Consider the following 19,023-nt stretch of genomic DNA (forward strand, 5'->3'; position numbering starts at 1 on the left):
TGTTCATTGTGCCCTCTTGATCTTTTTATGTTTACTTTTTTTTTCATTTTTAAATTTAATTTGGTAAAACTAAATGGCTATCGTACTTCTAAAGAGGGGGAATAGGAGTTGTGAAAGAATTATGGCAGAAATAAAATTTAATAATTCGAATCACACAAACAAGTTAAAACACAAATGTAAAAGAGATTGATTTAACGATTTATAATGGTTTGGAGTTTCAATTCTAAGCTTTTTATATTTACTTTTTCAGACCAATCTTTTTGAAATTTTACTATTTTTGTGTTGTTACAATACACTAATTTATTACAAAATTTCATCAATTACAATAGTTATTTAGGAATTTATCTTAATTAAATGGGATTTTGTCCTATATGAAGAAGAATATAACGATTGGAAGTGTTATACTTCCCAACTAAATTGATTACACAAGTATTTGCACAAAGTCTCTAAGATATAATTTGAAGGACTAAGAAAGTAAGGATTAAATAAAAAATGTGAGTCTCTCGAGTGTGTTTTCCTTGCTTGTTTTATCTTATTGAAACATTTAAATTTGCTTCCAAAACTTGCTTTTACAGAGAAGTTTGAGTTTTGGAGCATCTCTCTCTGATATCATGTCTATTTGACTATAAAAAGTTCTTTGATATCCATTGCAAAGTTTGATGAACCAGCATTCTTATTCTTGAAACAGGTGTTTTTGAATGAAGCAAAATCTTTAAGTTTCTAAAAAACAAATTGATTATTTTGAGCTTCAACGAAAATATCTTTCTGTCATTGTTTTGCTTGGAACTAATGTTTGACTCCTTGGAACATGTGTTCTATTCTACGGCATATTTATCCAACTTTGGACAAAATAAGCAACGACTTCATAAAATAGTCTCATTCTTTAAGGAACAACTTGAGAATTCCTCGAGAGACAGGGGTTCCGAAAATGGAACAATTTGTTTGCCTTCAGACTTCACTATTTCTTCAATATTGTAAAACAGGCGTTTGACTTGGTAAATGGCATTCCAACCTTCAAAATTTAATTTTCTTCAACTTTAGACACAAGTTTATAAACGGTATCATTCTTGACTTGAATAGGTATTCAACTTCTTGAACAGGTTTCATCATTCATTCTCAGTTTTGTCCAACTTTAGGCAAAATAGAAAACAACTAATTTAACGAGATCATTATTTGTTGAACGCCTTTCTGGGAAGTGGAATGGGCGTTCTTACTTCTTGAAACAGGCATTCCTCTATAGTGTTATGTATTTTCATTTAGGTCATAACATAAGTCATGCCACAATTGTTAGTAATTTATATAATCATGTTGTCTCTTTTTGGCACATCATAACTCGTAAGGATTTACCATTCTTTCTTGGTGATTTATACTTTATTGTTTGTTCATATGAACTCATAAACAAAGCTCTGTAATATGAGACTATCTCATGTTCTCATTTTTTTTTTTTTTGAAACTCTAACCTTCAAAAAATTTACATCATTAATCAATCTCATTATTAGTGTATTTAATATCCCTGGGTAACGTGAGATACACAGACAAGCTCAACATCTCTCCCGTGCTTTGCTAATGTGAGATTCGCCTAAGGTGTCACAAGATAAGTTTACAGTTGGGCAGCTCCAGACTGCAGAAGCAGAACAATTTGAGAAGACAATGATGATAAATGCTATCAGTTTCAGCTATCTTTTCTGAACTAAAATGGAAAATAAAAAGTGAAGGTTGAAAAACATATTGCAACTCTGAAGAAACATGCAGTGATGTTGAAGTATGCTATTTCACTGTTGGAATTAGAAACCAAAGCATCTATAGAAACACTTACAGGGCTCCTTTATTTGCCAGGCCTCATATAAATTTATGAAAGCATTCAGTAGCATGAGAACTCCATCTTTATACACTGCAATCCATAGAAGCATGAATTGCAATAAGAAACTACAATATAAACAAAGAAACTTGCAGCGCTCTCTAATTTGTTTGGGCTCATTTATATTTATGACAGCATGCAGTTGTAAGAGAGAACCACATAGGTGAAATATAACAAGGGGACTAGTTAGTTTTTTATGTTCAAAACCTCCAATTGGTAAGGAAGACTACATCTTGAAATTCCATGAACCCTCAGCAGTTAGAGTTGGTGTGTCTAACCCCTCTGCTAATTAAAAGAAGCTTAAACCTGTTAGACATTATAGAACAAAATTTAAAGCATGAATCACCAAGTAAAATAACCATGTAGAACTTTAAAAGAAAAATTCAAGAAAACCATAAAGAATGTTTCTAGTAAAAACAAGAGAGAGGTTCTTTTTAACAAAAAAAATTCTTGGCCTAGTTAAGAATCTTCTAAATATCTTCCCTGTTATCACATAAAAATAATGACCTCTATTCTTGACAACAAATTTTCTCTGAATCCAGTGAGACAAGGAAATGGAAAAGAAAATCCTTTCTCATCAGCCATTTACATCAGATTACCCACATGAACTGTGTAACTGTAGATGCCTGATTGATTCACTAGGTTTTTAATAAACATATTTTCTATAAAACATGTATACAGATATTTTCATGCTTGAGATATGTGTTCCACATGCTAAAGGCAGATGCTTATAGGATCTCTAGAAATATAACAGAAAACCAGAACATGTACCAGCATAAAGAGAAATTTCTACTTTGTTTTGGTACTCCAGACTTACTATCCCAATTACAGAGGGACTTGTTCATCTGATTTTGGTAATTTCTGACTTCTTCTGGTGTGACAGTATGATTCAACTGATCCAAAATAACTGATCAAGGGGATCCAAAATATCTTCATAATCATAAGTGCAATAGGAAATTAAAGATAGTTTCGGCTACCTTGCATCTTCCATCTTTATTAAAAGAGGATTTCCACAATCACTGGAGCTCCAGAGCTTTGCTTGATGTCACATAAGAAGCCTTTATAACATCATCAAGAACAGTCTTTGACACAGCCAACTACCATGAATTCTTCCCAAACTCATAGCAGGGCTCAAATGTATATACCCCTCTATACACATGGCTATACTTTGATTTAAAATTATTCAAATCAATTGCATAATTAACGGATATCTTGTTGTTGTGATCAAGCACAAGTATCCCACCCAAGATAGTCTGGTTTTCACCTCTTCAGTGAGTGTAAGTCATATTGAGTTGCTTCTTTAGTACCCTAGTTGTGTTCATGAACCGAAACTTAACATCCTGCACAATTACCAGATTATTTCAACAACTTTCAGAAAATCCCAATTTCTTTCATTGGCTGCTAAAAGAACAGGACAACCAAGATAAACTTCTTAAAAGAACTAAAAATTTTATATGTATCTTGTCTTATCTTTATCATTATTTATCTAAATAGAAACCAGAAGGTAAATCCAGTAAAAATATTCTTCGATAAACTAACTTCAAGAAACCATATAGGCCTATTTCTAAGTATTAGGCCTATCTTAAGGCATTTATAACTTTTGTTGTTGAGGTTATTCGTAGAAATAAGTGGAATACCTTCTAAGGAATGTCAAAGTTGATTAGAAACGAGCCAGGCTTCTCGACGAGAGAGAGAAAGGTCACAAGCACTTATAGCGCGCTCAATGCTGACATAAGCTCAGAGCTTTACATCCTCAGTGTCCGTTGCTACCATTCTGGTCAAGCCTCTTTTACTTCTCATTGAAATTGCTGCATTCATTTTCTATCTTTTCTGTTTACAAAATAAGAGAGAAAAGGTGTTTGTACAAAGGAACGAGAAAGGGGTTAGATAGTGTAACTCCTGATGCAATACACGACATGATTTATAAGCTTTGTTGAAGATTAAACACAAGAGAGCATAGACTGAAAGGCAACAGGGTCCACAAGCTCATGAACTACAGTGAAATTCTTTCTGTCTATGGTTTTGGCACCTTATATCTTTGCAACAACCACAGAAGAACAATTTACAATTTATAATAAAATGGTAGACTAGAGTTATTTCTCTTCTTATTCTTTATTGTATAGCATACAAAATGTGTTCAAATGAACATACAATCAATGTTTTTTATAACTTTAGAAAAAAAAAAATGAAGCTTGGCACTCAAACTTGCCTCTGTAAGAATTATCTTTGTGCTGCTATATTTTGTCACTTGTTCCTATTTATCTTTTCTGGAATGTCAATATGCTGGACACTCTGCATCTTTTAAGATCCAGGTCAAATGTTTTAAGTGACAGTGAACAGAAGCACAAAGACTCAACACTGTGGTATCAGCATGTTTATCAAGTCTAAGAAGAAAGAGATAGTGTTCTTATGGTGTATGTGAATCCACTCCCACAGTAGACTTGGAACGCAGCATCATTGCTTTGAACTTCATCATCTAAACTTACTGCTCTGGGTTTAATTTGATCACAAGTGTTTCCCAAGCCAAGTTGACCGTGTTCACCCCAACCCCATGTCATAATTATTCCACTATCTGCAATGGTAATTGAGAGACGAAACCACATAAGCAAGAGAACTGAAGGAAGTAGATATGTATATAAACAAAGATCTCCGAACATTGCCTGTTACCAAAGCAGAGTGCTCAGCTCCTGCAGCAATTTGAACAACTTTTGTGTCATCAAGACCAGATACTTTCTCAAGTGCAGCTTCCTTTGAATTTTCTGGAGCACAAATAACCAGATTTATCACTATATGTACTAAAATCATTTAAAAAATGTTTTTTTAAATGTAATGATAATATTGGCCATTTGACCATAAAAATTTCAACGATCAAACTGAAGTAGTTGACCAGATACATAAATTGGAAAATGTGGATGAACAATCAAATACATAAATTAAAAAATATAGAAGAACAATCACTTTTTATTATCCGAATGATCAAGCTGGTTTATGACAGTTTTCGATCAAAATGTATTACCAGATAAAGGTTTTACAGGGCTCATCTTCTCAGGATCACTTAATGTGCCATGGGTGGATCCACCAAGCATATAAGCCTCTCCACCACCTGTTACAGAAATTTAAGACTGCAATGAACAAGTCATGTACCATCTCATAACTAGAAAAAGGAGGAAAAAAGAGGGATGTGGAGAGAAATAGGAGAATAGGATGAAATAAAGGAAATACACAATTACCAGTTAACAGTAAAGCGTGATTCCATCCAAGAGCAGCTTTTAAGAAGCACAAAGAAGAAGATAAACGCTGAGGAATGTAAGAATCACACATTTTACTGAACCCTTTTCCCCAAGTGTATAGATGCCCATCAGCTGTTGCAAGAGATATAAGATTACGAAGGGAAACAAAGTTTAGGTTAGGTAACACAAATTAAGCTACAATATTTATGTCATTATTTCTGCCTTGATGACATATTAAAAAAGAGAAAGTTGGAGTGGACTCACCAGATAATGCAGCACTATGATCTCCATTTGCAGAAATGCTAACGATTTCAACGTCTTCAAAACCATTGTTAATACAAGGAAGACTAAAAGATCTGATCTTATCCAATGAGATACCAAGCTGACCACGCTTTCCAGATCCAAATCCATAAACTTGATTTCCCAAACAATCTGGCATCAGAATGGTCTAATCAGAATTTGAGCAAAAGGAAATAGTCAGGTGCAAGTTTCCAACCATCACCTTCTGCTCTTTCATACATTTAGCAAGCAGTGAAGATAAATAATCACACTGTCATTTATCCAAAGCTAATTTATTAGTTAGAAGCCGTCACTGAGATCTTCACACAAATTTAATTCAACCTGGCACTTTAGGTAGAAGGTCTCTTATAAATCTTAGCCTCCAAACCATCAAATCTTTTGTCCATGAGCAATAAATAATTTTCTTTTTCTTACATATCTAATAAGTTTCTCCAGTCCAAGGATTACCTCATAAAATGCAGAGATTTATGAGAAAAGTTAATTTCCTCGCAGAGACTGAATAAAGGACATAACAATTCATTCAAACATCTGTAATTATATAGATATGATGCATTTACCTTCCACCAAAACAAGTGAATGGCGCATGCCACATGCTATCTGTTGAACGTTGTTATTAATAAAGTATGAGACTTTACGAGGAAAGTAATGTGAGATGTAATCACCATGCCCAAGCTGACCAAACGAGCCATCACCACAAGTAAAAAGACACCCTGAATCTGAAAAAGGAAATCTCAAATATTTAGAATAAAAAAACAAAGATAACTCAAGTTTAAATGTTTAATCTCTAACGAATACAAGGGAGAACCTGAAACAAAACCCGAGTGGTTCCATCCAGCAGAAAGCTGAGTAACTGAATAGTCCTCAAAGAAAGAAATAGGTTTTGGAGAGGAGCAATTAGCCATGTCTCCATGGCCTAATTGACCAGAAGTGCCTCTTCCCCACGAAAACACTTGACCACCTGCGGAAGAAACTCCTATCAATTAATAATTAAATGTTGAAAGCAAATGAATGGAAAATTAAAATAAAAAAATGAGCAAGAAGTGAAGGGGGAACCAAAGGTCAAGGCCAAAACGTGAGCACCACCGCAGGCGAGCGCGGAGACGGAGAAAGGAAGTTGAAGGAGTTGAGGTGAGAGTTCATCCCGTAAACAGCCCGTACCTAGCTGCCCATCTGTACCGGCTCCCCAACTCCACACTCGTTGCTCTTCTTCCTTACTTTCAGATGATTCAATTACTTCTATTTCTTCCATGATGGCGACGCTCTCGCACTTTAAACAACACAACGAACAACTAACTTTTCAACCAGCTTCTGTCGGGGAGAAACAAAGTAATTTTAAGTGTAGATACACTGAAATTATCTTTATATATATATATATATATATTTTACATAAATTTTTAGAGCGGCCGGCGGGGATAAAAGAGTTCGTGGAAGCTAGATTATTGTGGTTATAATAATTACTTTAAATCAATGTTGTGCTTTCACTGAGATTAATCGGTCAAATGGTTCACCAATCAACACCTGCTATGCATTTTAATAAATCGAAAAAATTTAGTGCATTTACTCTGCATCAATCTTATTTGTCAAAACAAATAATCGGCCTGCAAAGGAAATAGTTTTAATTATTCTATGTTAAACAGTTTAAGCCGAGGGTTGCATTTGACGTTAGTTTATTCAAACTTGAACAAATTCATATTGAGTCTACCCTAAACGAACATAAGTTTAGATTTTAAGCAAAAAACAATTACAACTCCAAACTTGAACATGCGCTAAGCAAATCAAGCTCTACTCAAAGTTGAGCATGACTCGCTTAAATTATAAAAAAAATAAGCAAATTACATATGATACAGATTATTATACATTTGAATAACCTAGAGTTTGAAACGAGTCTGAAATATGCGTCCGAAGTTGAGCATGATAGCATAGCCGAGATGAATATCTTATGCAAACCTGAGCTAATGCAAACTGATCACAAACAGTAAAATTACCAAGCGAATCGAACACAAACACATAATTGAACGAGCTCGGCAAGCCCGAGCCTCGTCCAAGCTTCGACCAATCCAAAACGAGTCAAACCCTGTTCTGGTTCGGTTTGACTCGTTTCCAGTCCCATTTAAACCCATCTTTTTTAATAGAGTTCAAATATAATCACCGTTATATATTTATTATATCATAATAAGTTCGCTTGATTACAAGTTGAAAATCATGACACTTTCTAATTAGGCACCACAATTTCGTTCTTACACAGTTACACTGGGATTTTTCTCTACTGAAACGGATTCTACTCTTCTACTCTGTTAATGAGCCAGAAAACACAGTATGTGGGATATCTATAACCACTTACCTGGCCCAGCAGCAAAACATTATCATAAAAACATGCAACTGATCCAGGTGCCTGGGATCCAATGGATGTCGGTATGGTTTCTGGATCCCGTTGAATTTCATTCTGAAGAGGAACGTAATAAAAAACGTATTGATTCTTATCAAATAGAGACAAACACAAATTTGAGAAAATTCTACAATCTTACAAGTGATATTGGAGCAAACTTTACAGAAATAATGAGTCAATCAGCAATCACCAAATAGCAATTGTGAAGCTTGAAACATGTAAACATCAGTCCATTAGTGGGAAAAAACATAACACCAACACCCTCATAGTTTAGTAAACAACAGGAGGTTAGATATCAATGACTTATATAGCACTGGATTTGAACTCATCAAAATCCAGTCTTGTTCACTTCTAATTATGTCATTCATGGAAATATTGATGGACAAAAATAAAAATTCAGTAGTCTGTAAAATCTATACATGGTAGTCTAAACATTAAACTTTGGTTTCACTTGAACTACATCATTTGGATTATATGAACTACACACCACCCAATTAAAGCTATTAATAAGTCTCGGGAAATAGAAATTTATTCCCATTCATAAATTTACAACTCTTGAATTAAGATACACAAAAGTACAATCATATTACACATACACCTAAATCCTCATCAAAGAGAACAATTGAACAACCAGGAAATATAAATCAAATATAAATCAACACTACATTCACTACCAACAGAAAAACTATTACAAACCACCACCGTATCAGCTAACTTCCACTAATAATTCAGGCAGCCTACTTTTTGCTACACACTTTAAATTAAACCTATTTTCACCAAAAATAAATACAAATACCAGTTCAACAGTCACAGGATATCATCATAAGCAACAATTTCTCTGCCTTTAAAAGGCACCTCTAAGGCTGAAGAGCCATCACTACCACTTTTGGGGTTGACTATAGCTGAAGCAAGCTTATTACCTCTTCCATGTCTGCTGAGAGGTACCTCGGCACGTAAAAGTTTGGAAGATGAACCATTGTCATTATTTGCACCACCTCCAACTGCTTCCTTCCACTGGGCAAGAGGATCTGTTGCCCATAAAACTTGTACCTGTAAAATAAAAACCAGTCTCAGTAATAGATTGAAAAGTTAACAGAAAACGGAAACCTCCACTAGAAGACCTGCTGTCCTACGCTCTCACAAGAGAGATTTAATTATTGAACTAAGTAGGCTTTAGGCCTTCAACCACCTTTAAGATCGAAAACAACTCTAAGGAGTGCAAAGGAGAAACCTTTAAGCCTGAGTCAAGTACTCCAGCCTCAAATTGGTGGGATCAAGTCCAAGCAAGATGTCAGCCAAAAGGGAAAGGGGAAACACATGATTCAATACGCAGTTTTGGTAGCTGGAAAATTTTTTTAATTTTCAATACTCAACCTATTGTATCAAAACTAATAGAAGGATCCTCAAATGATAAATACTTAATGACCAATAATATCTCAAATGGAGTGAAGCCCCCATTTTTTACACGAATCTAGGTTTGCAGCACACCATTCCAATTAATAAATCACTGTGTTAAGATGCCTAAGTTTTCTATTTCATCTTAGTTCAACTGAAGTGACGTTTAATTACTAAGAAAACTGAGGAGGTAACAACAATATCTCGCCCTTGTATTCAATTTAACCTAGAAAATAAACTTGACTGAGTCTCTCTAAGCCACTCGAAACCAAAATCAACCAATAAACATGTCAAATTATCTTCCCCTTAAGTTTTCCAGTAACCGAACCGGAGATAACAATGAAAAGAATTCAAATTTAGACCATTTAACGGAAGCATAAAATGCGTTAACCTTTTGGGAATCGACGGTGATGCCGAAAGACGCGTCTAGAGCAGCAGCAATAGCAGCTTCAGCAGATTCTTTCGTACGGAAGGAGATGTTTCCGACGCCGTTGTGATCGATGCGAATGCGGGAGATTGTGCCGTAGATCTCGAACCTCGACTTCAAATCAAGCACAGAGCAATTCGGGGAAAGACCCAGCACCACAACAGCTGGCGGAGGAATGGGCTTGCCGGCTGGCTTGTCATCGACGGGCAGCCGATGAGGGGGAAGAGGACGGCGCCGTTTCGGAGCTGACGTAAATTCGTGGCGGGAGAAGTAGGACCTGTCTCTCTTGCGACTCATGCTAGGATGTAATAGTGATTTTTCTTGACAAGTGGGCGCGTAAAGAGGCAGAGAGAGAAGGGCGTGAGTGAGCGAGTATCTGAGAGAAGGAGGTTTGATTTTTCGAAAAAATAAAATAATATTTAAATATATAATAATATATTATTATTTATATATAAATTTGAGGGATACAAATAATTTTATCGATTATCAAAATACAAAATTCGAAAGTATTTTAATATATTTAAGTATAATTACCTATGAAATTAAAATATTAGGGGAATTAGTAAAAATTACCAAATTTGTAAGGGTTATTATAGATTAACCAAGTATTTGGGGACTAAACGACGCAACCAACAAATACCGACTGACAAAATATCTCCAATTATAAATTAAATTTTCCACTTCATTTTTTGTCAATTTCAAAAATTTAGTCTAATTTTATAATAATTCCATCCAAATATCTAATTATAAATCTATCACGTTGACCCTTTAAACCTTATAAAAGGGTTTTTCATCCATCTTCTTCATCTTGTCAATTATGTTCCAACAATATTATTTTTCATTGTCGTCATTATCTTTTTATTGTGGTGATTTCAAATATTGGAAACACATTTTAGTGTGAAAATGAGAAAAAGGGTTAGTTGTAACACTTTTATTTGTTTCATTGTAGATATTATGATAACATATGATAATGTGAATTATTTTGAGTTTACAGATGAAAGTTACAATTTTTGTAGTTGTTTATGTGATTAAGTTGTAAATGTGTATGGGATTTATTGAGTTTGGGGTGTATGTTCCATAGATAAAGTGGATTTGAATGAGTTTAAGGTTTAGATTGATGATTTTTTTCGCTTGAAAATTCAAATTTAGTGTATACATTGCACTCCAAACAATAGTCCACATTTACACTAGACTTTGAAAACTAAGAGTAAATGATAGATTTATAAGTTAAAGGATTTTATATAAGTCGCCTTTGTAGTGCTAGAAATGTATAATTTGGTGATGTATGGTACAATGATTAGTGTATTGGGAGTGTAAGTACGACTGGATTTGAAGCAAATTTATTCGAACTCAAAATAAGTTTATCTTGAATAAGCCCAAATATGAGCTCGAGACAAAGAACACAAATCTGAGCACAAGCTCAAAAGTAAAAGTAGAAATAAACTCGAGCCCAAACCCAAACTATAGTTGTGCTTGGCTCGGTAGCTTAGCATGACTCATTAGAACCCCTAGCAAACAATGTCATTTCCAACCTTACCTAAAGATAGGTTTGGATTCAAAGCAAGCTTGTTCGCATTCGAAACGAGCTTAGTTTGAACGAACCTAAACACGAGCTTGAGACAATTAACACGAACTCGATCACGAACATGTGATTAAATAAGCTCGACGAACTAAAGCCCAAACCCAAGCTGAGTCTAGTCCAAAATGAGCCAAAAACAAGTCGGGCCCTGTTCAGACTCTATTCGACTCATTTCTGGCCCTAGATATAAGTGTTTGATTTTAATTGTTAAGGTTATTGATATTTCACATTTTAGTCTAAATATCGCGATAAATAGCATGAAGTTTCAAGAAAAAGATTTATTTATTTTTTTATTTCATTAGCCATAAATTTATGGATAAATATGGAATTTGGCTTTTTTTTAATTGCTACTAACCAATTTTTTTGTGCAAATTGGGTGTGTAAGACCCTTCCTTGTATTTTGGTTTAACACCACTTCACACCCAAAAAGAAGCGAGTTACGCCTGAGTGAAACTTGGAGATGGAAGTCTTCTTTCATTTCTCGATGGTGAAGTAAGACCAAGCCCATGAGCTTATTATCCTAGGTCGGAACAAATTGAACTAATTGATAGGATCCCCTTTTTTACGCCCTCATGTCCCTCCCTTGTGGCGACATGGGGGCGTAAAAAGGAAAGAAAGGGATGGGGTTTCTCTCGCTTTTGGCATAGTGGGCCCCCAGCGGGAAGCCCGCACAACAAGCTATTAGCTCAGTGGTAGAGCACGCCCCTGATAATTGCGTTCAACTACTAGCACCAACATTTGATGGTTAAAAGATAATTGACATCACATCAATATCATCTTTTGACACAAAAAATTACTTTTGGTCTTGAGGCATCAACCTCTTGTGTTTGGAATTTAATTCACACTTATGAGGTTGCATTGAGATGCACAAAAAGGGGCTGCAAACTAGCTCCAAGGATAACTTATGCTAATGACATTCCAATTGTTGTGTGTAGACATCCCAAGGGATATAATTATGTGCACTATCAAACTTAGTGTGCTAGTCATAACTCAAACCACTCATCATCATCATGTAGACTAGGAACTAATGTCAATACGTTGAATATTCAAAAGAAGCTAGCAAAGCTTTAATAGGTTTTGTAACCTGACATAGTTTATGTTGTAGTTTTCTCCATAGAGCTCTGTCCCATGAAAGCAATATTTTAGCCAAGGAATCAGAGTCGAGTAAGGAACAAATTGAGAATTTTAACTCTAATCTTGTTTGCACTTATTATGACCATAGACCATTTGACCATATTTTCCCGAAGAAACAAATCAAGAATCTTGACTCTGATCTTATTTGCATATTTTACGACTATAAATAGTTTGTACTTGGGTTCTTTATCCTCTTTTAGAAACCTCTAGAGGCATGATTTCCATTGGAAATGATGCCTCTAAGAGCCCTTCGTGTTTTCTCGATCCAAACTGTAACTTACAACAATCCTAATTCTATTTTTGTGAGCTCTTCTTCATGAAAATGAGTTCTAATTTTAAGTAAAAACCTTCACCATATAATTATGCTCCATGGAAGCCATCTTCATCATTATAATCATTTTCACTCAATAGGTAACTTGACACTCGTTTACTTTTCTGTCATAAAGGTCAAATCTATGCTTAAGAGGACCCTATTTGAGAGGAAGAGGAAATATATTTAAAAGTTGCAAATGCAAAAAAAAAAAAAAACACGTTGGTTAGAATCTTTGAAATACAATAAGATAGGCAATCACTAAGGCATAGTCATTTACCTTAACACCATAATCATTGGAGATATTACATTTCACATATGTGTCAAGACCTTGAGAAATCGTTCTAAGTCTCTTCCAAGCGGTCTTGCTTAGTCCTTTTTACCCTAAACACAAGGACCATGATCAGTCTTGATGTATGGTTCTTCAATGCAAACTTCCCATAAGGAAAAAGGAAGAACATGAACACATGACCTCCCCACAATTGAGTAAGCCCATGTCAAGTTGCTCTTTGCATCTACATTAAAAAGTTCATCATGGCGTAAGATATATATATACACTCATGCATAGAACATAATCTTTTTTGCTACAATGATAAGAAAACATTTATCCCTAATTGATTATCGTGAAAAAACGGTAAGATACCTATCCATTGTATGATCTTCCTCCGAAAAGAAGTTGGGTTTGAACTTTTCTCTTCTGCGATGAACAACACACAATGTGCAACATTAGTTTTTTGCATGCATAGACAAACATTTTAAATAAGTTCACAAGAAATATAAGAATCTTGAGTTAGGCAACTCACTATCTTGCAAACCAATGTCAATAATCCTTTGATCAACCAACAAAAAATAAACTATCAGAAATATCATATCATAAATGCTTAAAATATGAGATGTTGAAGTGAGTCATTTTCCTTTTATAATCAAAACAAAGTAAGGTAAAGATTGATCATGGGCATTCAAGTCAATGCTAAGACACGTGTTCACCATCTTATGATACAAACACAATACCTCTAATAAGGTTTCATGAATAAGTAACCAACAAAAGCATCCTTATCACAAAGATTTGCAAGCAAGAAGAAAGATAAGTTTTCAAAATCTTGTCCACAATTTGAAAATTGAGGGATAATTGTTATATACTACTTTCCTACCTACAAAGTATTCATAATAAAAAATAATAACTTCTTATCTTTTCAATTTTATATTATTATCTTATCTCTAACGTAATCAATAATAAAATTATTAATTGAATTATAAATTAATAATATTATAATCGCTTTCATAAATCATATAAATATGAAATATTTCATAGGAAAGAGAGGGAAACAAAAAAAACATATACGAGTAAAAATTATATTTTTTGACACTTAGGAATAGAGCTATTTTATCATAAGTTAGACAATAAAACTCCCAAATCTAACAATTTATTGTGTGATTTGAATTTTAAAGTTGAGTTATTCTTAGGATATATTTTTATATTTTTGTTCTTTGTTATTGACTTTTTTTTTTCATAGTCATTAATATAATAAATGTGAATTTCAATTTTTGAGCTAAAAAACAATTATGTGTTTTGCCCGAGACTCTTTGTTCAACCAATAGCCCATCTTCAATTTGAAAGAGTTGATTTCCAAGCGCTCCAGCCCTATTTCTTGCTTCTTCCTACTCAAAAATGTCAAGTAGGCGCCGAGTACAAAAGTCACAGATCAGCGTTCCAGCTTAAGCTCAGCTTCAATGGCTGCATCTGTGTCACCAATAACCTTAACGTTGCCTATCAGAAAACCCCATGTCAAAACCCCATCAAAAAAGCTTGTTTCTAACGCACTCAGCACTACTAATTATCAAGCATTTTTCAAGTCAAACCCTTTTTTCACATTACAGAACTCTCACTCTCACCACGTGGGTCATTTTGTTTCGTCGTACGTTCGCGCAAGATCTTCTTCATCAGATGGGTTTCTTGATATTACAACTCAAGACGAAAAGATTTTGCCTTTTTCCGACGAAAAGCCTGGGAAATATCTCTTATGGGTAATCTTCTGGGCTTCTTTATCTCTTGTTTGGTTCGCTACATCTGGTGATGCTAATGCTGCCATTTTTGGTGCTGACTCCATTAGAGCTTCTGGTTTTGGCCTCAAGATCGCCACTGCTTTAAGGAGCTCTGGCTGTCCTGATGAGGCTGTGGTGTTTGCTCTCGCTGCGCTTCCTATAATTGAGCTTCGTGGGGCTATTCCTGTTGGTTACTGGTTGCAACTCCACCCGCTGTTGCTAACTGTGCTATCTGTTCTTGGGTTAGCTTTATTTCTCTTCTCATTAATTGATTAATTCCCATTTCTAAACTATAATCCTTCAATTTTTCAAATAACTATAAATCGTAGCCTTAGAATTTAGTAATTATTCTAACTAGATTGATGAATCTGACTTATATGAGCATGCCCCTGTTGTAAAAAATTATAGTCCTTTTTGTCTTAAATTCATTGAAAGCAAACATTTCAAGTTCTTTTCCTTTTGATGCAGTTTAATATTGTTCGATTGCTTTATCATATGTTGAGTTGTTTGTATGATTACTGGCGTAGAAGTAGATAGTAGTTGAAACTAGTCATCTCCTTGAATTTGATGAATTTTGGTGCTTTAATTGTAGGAACATGGTCCCTGTGCCATTTATTATACTTTATTTGAAGAGATTTGCTTCATTCCTAGCTGGAAACAACCTGTCTGCTTCTAGGTTCCTTGATTTGCTATTTAAGAGGGCTAAGGAGAAGGCTGGTCCGGTGGAAGAGTTTCAGTGGCTTGGGCTTATGCTTTTTGTGGCTGTGCCATTCCCTGGAACAGGAGCATGGACAGGAGCCATCATCGCGTCAATTCTTGACATGCCATTCTGGTCAGGCCTCTCAGCGAATTTAGTTGGTGTTGTGCTGGCTGGGCTTTTGGTGAACTTGCTGGTGAATCTAGGTCTCAAGTATGCCATTATTACAGGTATCATTCTCTTCTTTATATCCACTTTCATGTGGACCATCCTACGGAAAATTAAGAAGTCTTTGAGCTCACCAGATTGATGTTAAATTAGCTATTGATTTTTTTTAATCATGATTGTAAATGACAATCCCTTTGTTACTGTTTTTAATGGCTATTTAACTGTAGTTGGTGGGAGGTTATCTCCATTATCTCCTATTTGATTCTGTCTACTCTGTAGTTCATAATTCTATACATGGTCTAATAAACAAAATGACAATTTTCTTTTGGATAAGGGGCCAAGGTTTGTCAAGGTTGTAAAAGAGGATAGCATATTATAATTCCTTAGAAGGGAATATATGTCATGAAGATGAGATTTATATATTACATTAGCTGAGTTTCCTTTCCTGGAAATTTGAAGTTTCTATTTAGAAGATGAAGATTGAAGTAGACATGATGTGTTTTCCTAGAAACACAATTATACTTCCTGCGAAGAAACAACTGCTATTTATTTCTTTGTAGTAACTTGTGCCTCTTCTTTAGATCTTACCTTCCATCCCTCTCCTTTTATTGTTTTTATAAATGTGCGGGCAAATTATCCAAAGAGCCTTGGTGGCACCCCTAACTAGGTTGTATTTAGTTGTCCATGCAATTAATGCCGCTTGGGCCAGTTTCATATAACAGAGTGAATGAGGATAGTGTTGAATGAGTACGAATGATTATCTCTGTCGCTTTCAAAATAATCAACCAGTCTCTTCCTTTGGTTCAAAAAAGAATATAGATTTTCTGAACGGGGGAAGAAATCCCATCCCCATAATCCTGAAACTGTATACCTCAGCATAACGCTTCAGGGCTTAATTACAGTGCTCTTTTACACACACCGTCCAACACTACTGAAGTAATAGACATGACAAAAATGGCTTCTGTTCTAGATTTCAGGCATTGTTATCTCTGTTCTGGTGATTACAGTGCACTTATTAAGATGAAAAGACCAATCTGGAGTTGGCTTTAGGAGTTTTTGTTCTGTGAAATGACTGCCAATGTAAGCACATTAAGTTATAGATGACCTTGTGCTCCTTGTACTGGTTGATGGAGGCAAATTATTTGAAAACAGCATGTCAGGTTGAAACTACAATGTTGACATGCAATGGGAAACTGTGGGAACCAAATTATTTTTTTAAAATGTGCCTTCCTGTTGTAATTTATTTTACCTGATAGCATCTTTGAGCTCATTTTCATGGAAAATTTTTTGCTTAAGTATATATTATGATGAAAAAATGGTTTGATTTTAAGGCTTGTATGAGAAAAACCTTGGAGGTCTCTTGAGCCCTGAAGATGTGGTGCTAACTCTTCAATTTACCACTATCTTTCATCTTTCATATTCCTATAAATATTAATGTCAGAAAACTAACGGACAAAAGGTAAATTAGCATTCATGCATCCTACAACAACTGGTAAAGAAAGACAAACAGAACTCCGGAGGAAGCACCTTGCTTGTTCAGGTATGACGCTCCGAAGATTGTAGGAAACCCGGATTTGGAGTTTTGACCTAATTGTGACCATACATAATTGTTATGTCAAGGCATTGAAGACTGACACACACATAATTGTACAACAATATGATAACTAAACCTCAATCTCGTCATCACACAAACTTTAATGGTTAAAACAAACATCAATTTTATTTATCTTTAACCAAATTTTTGTAGTTGAGTTTTCTTGGTCGATCACACAAAGGAACATGAAAATGAATCGAACCAAGTATCAGGAAAAATCTTCTACTAATATTCTTAGTTTTTAGTGACTTGGAAATTATATTTTGATGCCCTTCTACCGTCAATTAAACGCTATAGTTGCGTGTGTTAGGTGGTATCTCTTAACCTCTTTCTTCGAAGTTAATCTCATATGTCATTCACTTTTCTCTAAACTCTAAATATTGATTTTTGAAATAAAATTAATTAATTTAAATATTAAAACAAATTAGACATTATAAACAATTATCTAATAAAAGCAACTATAAAGAAAATTTAACCATCATATTTTATAAAAATAAAATAAAAAATATGATAATATCAATTTGTCCCCTAATTAAAATTATTTTTCCCCTTTATAAGAAAATATCACAAATGCCCTTGGTAGGCATTGCACCAACAAATTGCAAATTTTCCCTCAACGGGCTCAGTGCCTACCGTTTACCCTCCCAGTGATAATTGATGAACTAGAAAGGTAGGTGCAATTGTTTATTATTATTTTTTTTTTTTTTGACAAAGTCATGGTTTCAAATCACAAATCACACCCTGTATTACGCAAACATAGTTTTCTATCAGTTAATAACTAATTTTAACCACAAAAAAGTAACATTAAACCCATTTTAAACTCAATTTCGAAAAGAAGTTGAATGAATTTTGGTAAAAAATCAGCAAATTGCAATTTATATGTGGGTGAATTCCAAATGTTGTCAACAGTGGTGAAACCTCCTCATTATATTGAAGAAATTTTGACAAATTTTTTTTTCTTGTTATGTTTGTATAATTCTTGAAATATTGGTTAAAATCATATAAATCCTCTTATTCTTTATTAATTTAATTAATTACCTGCAAATTTGCACCCTTTTGGAAAATAATTTTCAAACAGCACAAAATTAATCAATATCAGAAAATAAATGTTTACCTGTATTCTTTCTAAGCACATGTTTTATCTAGAAAAAAAAAAAAGGAAAAAAATTTAAATAAAGTATAAAAGAACGTGCAAAAAAAAAAAAAAAAAACTTGGTCTTACATTAATTGTTGAAGGGTAGGGAAGGGAAGGGAAGGGTAAATGATGTGGGTTATCGCCTCCATTTATGTGTCCCCTGTAAAGGCCAAAGGAATTATTCCCTCCCAAAATTCATTGCATTCCCAAAGTAGTATCTTTGAACTATTAAAACTTAAATACTCACTTAATAAAAATTTAACCATATTAGTTAAATTTTAATGATAAAATTATCATTTAATAGTAAAAATATAAAATGTTATTTTTTTTTTTTTAAGTTTAAAAAACTAATAATTTTTTTAAGATTAATTTTTGAAATGTTACATTTTCTTTTCTAAGGGTTTTTTCTTTTCTACCATCACCAACCAATTCTCTCTCCCTCCCTTTTTATTGTAATTTTCGATATCTTTTCCTCATCTTTGTCATCAGAGATGAGAAGAAGACTCAAAAAATTACAATGAAAGGAGAGAAAGAAAAAACTGATTGTTGATTGCATCGAAAAAGAGAGAAGGAGAAAAAAATCTATAAAAAAAAATATAATATTTCAAAATTTAATCTTAAAAAAAGTTTATTACTTTTTTATATTTAATGAAAAAATATATAATATTAATTGATACGATTAATTTTAACCATCTATAACTAGTTATTTGGTTTTTAATAGTTAAGAGGTGCTTCTTTGAGGAAGCAATGTACTTTGATGGGAATAA

The 19,023-nt window shown here is 34.1% G+C and overlaps 3 protein-coding genes across 22 annotated transcripts; 1 reads left to right on the plus strand and 2 right to left on the minus strand.

Annotated features, from left to right (window-relative positions):
• Positions 1–1,405: 1,405 nt before the first annotated feature.
• Positions 1,406–6,806, minus strand: LOC123216830 (ultraviolet-B receptor UVR8). Of its 19 annotated transcripts, none has more exons than XM_044637432.1 (12): positions 6,442–6,801; positions 6,194–6,346; positions 5,946–6,104; positions 5,353–5,520; positions 5,089–5,220; positions 4,875–4,961; positions 4,519–4,617; positions 3,496–4,430; positions 2,836–3,198; positions 2,066–2,143; positions 1,817–1,891; positions 1,406–1,621 (listed from the first exon to the last, which is right to left on the minus strand). In XM_044637432.1, exons 1-8 carry the CDS (start codon positions 6,635–6,637, stop codon positions 4,243–4,245), a joined length of 1,182 nt encoding a protein of 393 aa, XP_044493367.1. In that variant the 5' UTR covers positions 6,638–6,801; the 3' UTR covers positions 1,406–1,621; positions 1,817–1,891; positions 2,066–2,143; positions 2,836–3,198; positions 3,496–4,242. The 19 variants fall into 19 exon arrangements, with proteins under 19 accessions (XP_044493367.1, XP_044493358.1, XP_044493366.1 ...); XM_044637423.1 differs by having other exon boundaries at positions 2,066–2,164; XM_044637431.1 differs by adding an exon at positions 2,676–2,751 and having other exon boundaries at positions 1,817–2,140.
• Positions 6,807–8,275: 1,469 nt separating this feature from the next.
• Positions 8,276–9,996, minus strand: LOC123216832 (uncharacterized protein At1g27050). Its single transcript, XM_044637435.1, has 2 exons — positions 9,561–9,996; positions 8,276–8,824 (listed from the first exon to the last, which is right to left on the minus strand). The coding sequence occupies exons 1-2, from the start codon at positions 9,891–9,893 to the stop codon at positions 8,582–8,584; spliced, it is 576 nt and encodes a 191-aa protein (XP_044493370.1). The 5' UTR covers positions 9,894–9,996; the 3' UTR covers positions 8,276–8,581.
• Positions 9,997–14,182: 4,186 nt separating this feature from the next.
• Positions 14,183–15,784, plus strand: LOC123215570. 2 transcript variants are annotated; one of them, XM_044635727.1, is made up of 3 exons: positions 14,514–14,644; positions 14,731–14,904; positions 15,255–15,784. In XM_044635727.1, exons 1-3 carry the CDS (start codon positions 14,565–14,567, stop codon positions 15,667–15,669), a joined length of 669 nt encoding a protein of 222 aa, XP_044491662.1. In that variant the 5' UTR covers positions 14,514–14,564; the 3' UTR covers positions 15,670–15,784. The 2 variants fall into 2 exon arrangements, with proteins under 2 accessions (XP_044491661.1, XP_044491662.1); XM_044635726.1 differs by having other exon boundaries at positions 14,183–14,904.
• Positions 15,785–19,023: the final 3,239 nt, after the last annotated feature.

The sequence above is a fragment of the Mangifera indica genome, chromosome 5 (genome assembly GCF_011075055.1).
Source record: "Mangifera indica cultivar Alphonso chromosome 5, CATAS_Mindica_2.1, whole genome shotgun sequence".
NCBI classification, from domain to species: Eukaryota; Viridiplantae; Streptophyta; class Magnoliopsida; order Sapindales; family Anacardiaceae; genus Mangifera; species Mangifera indica.

Coding starts and splice junctions, on each gene's coding strand:
- LOC123215570 (XM_044635726.1), top strand. CDS start 14,351: ATGGCTGCATCTGTGTCACCAATAACCTTAACGTTGCCTATCAGAAAA. Junction 14,905..15,254: donor ACTGTGCTATCTGTTCTTGG/GTTAGCTTTATT, acceptor CTTTAATTGTAG/GAACATGGTCCCTGTGCCAT.
- LOC123216830 (XM_044637429.1), bottom strand. CDS start 6,637: ATGGAAGAAATAGAAGTAATTGAATCATCTGAAAGTAAGGAAGAAGAG. Junction 5,221..5,352: donor TCATAGTGCTGCATTATCTG/GTGAGTCCACTC, acceptor CTCTTGCAACAG/CTGATGGGCATCTATACACT. Junction 4,431..4,518: donor GCACTCTGCTTTGGTAACAG/GCAATGTTCGGA, acceptor TTACCATTGCAG/ATAGTGGAATAATTATGACA.
- LOC123216832 (XM_044637435.1), bottom strand. CDS start 9,893: ATGAGTCGCAAGAGAGACAGGTCCTACTTCTCCCGCCACGAATTTACG. Junction 8,825..9,560: donor TCACCGTCGATTCCCAAAAG/GTTAACGCATTT, acceptor TTTATTTTACAG/GTACAAGTTTTATGGGCAAC.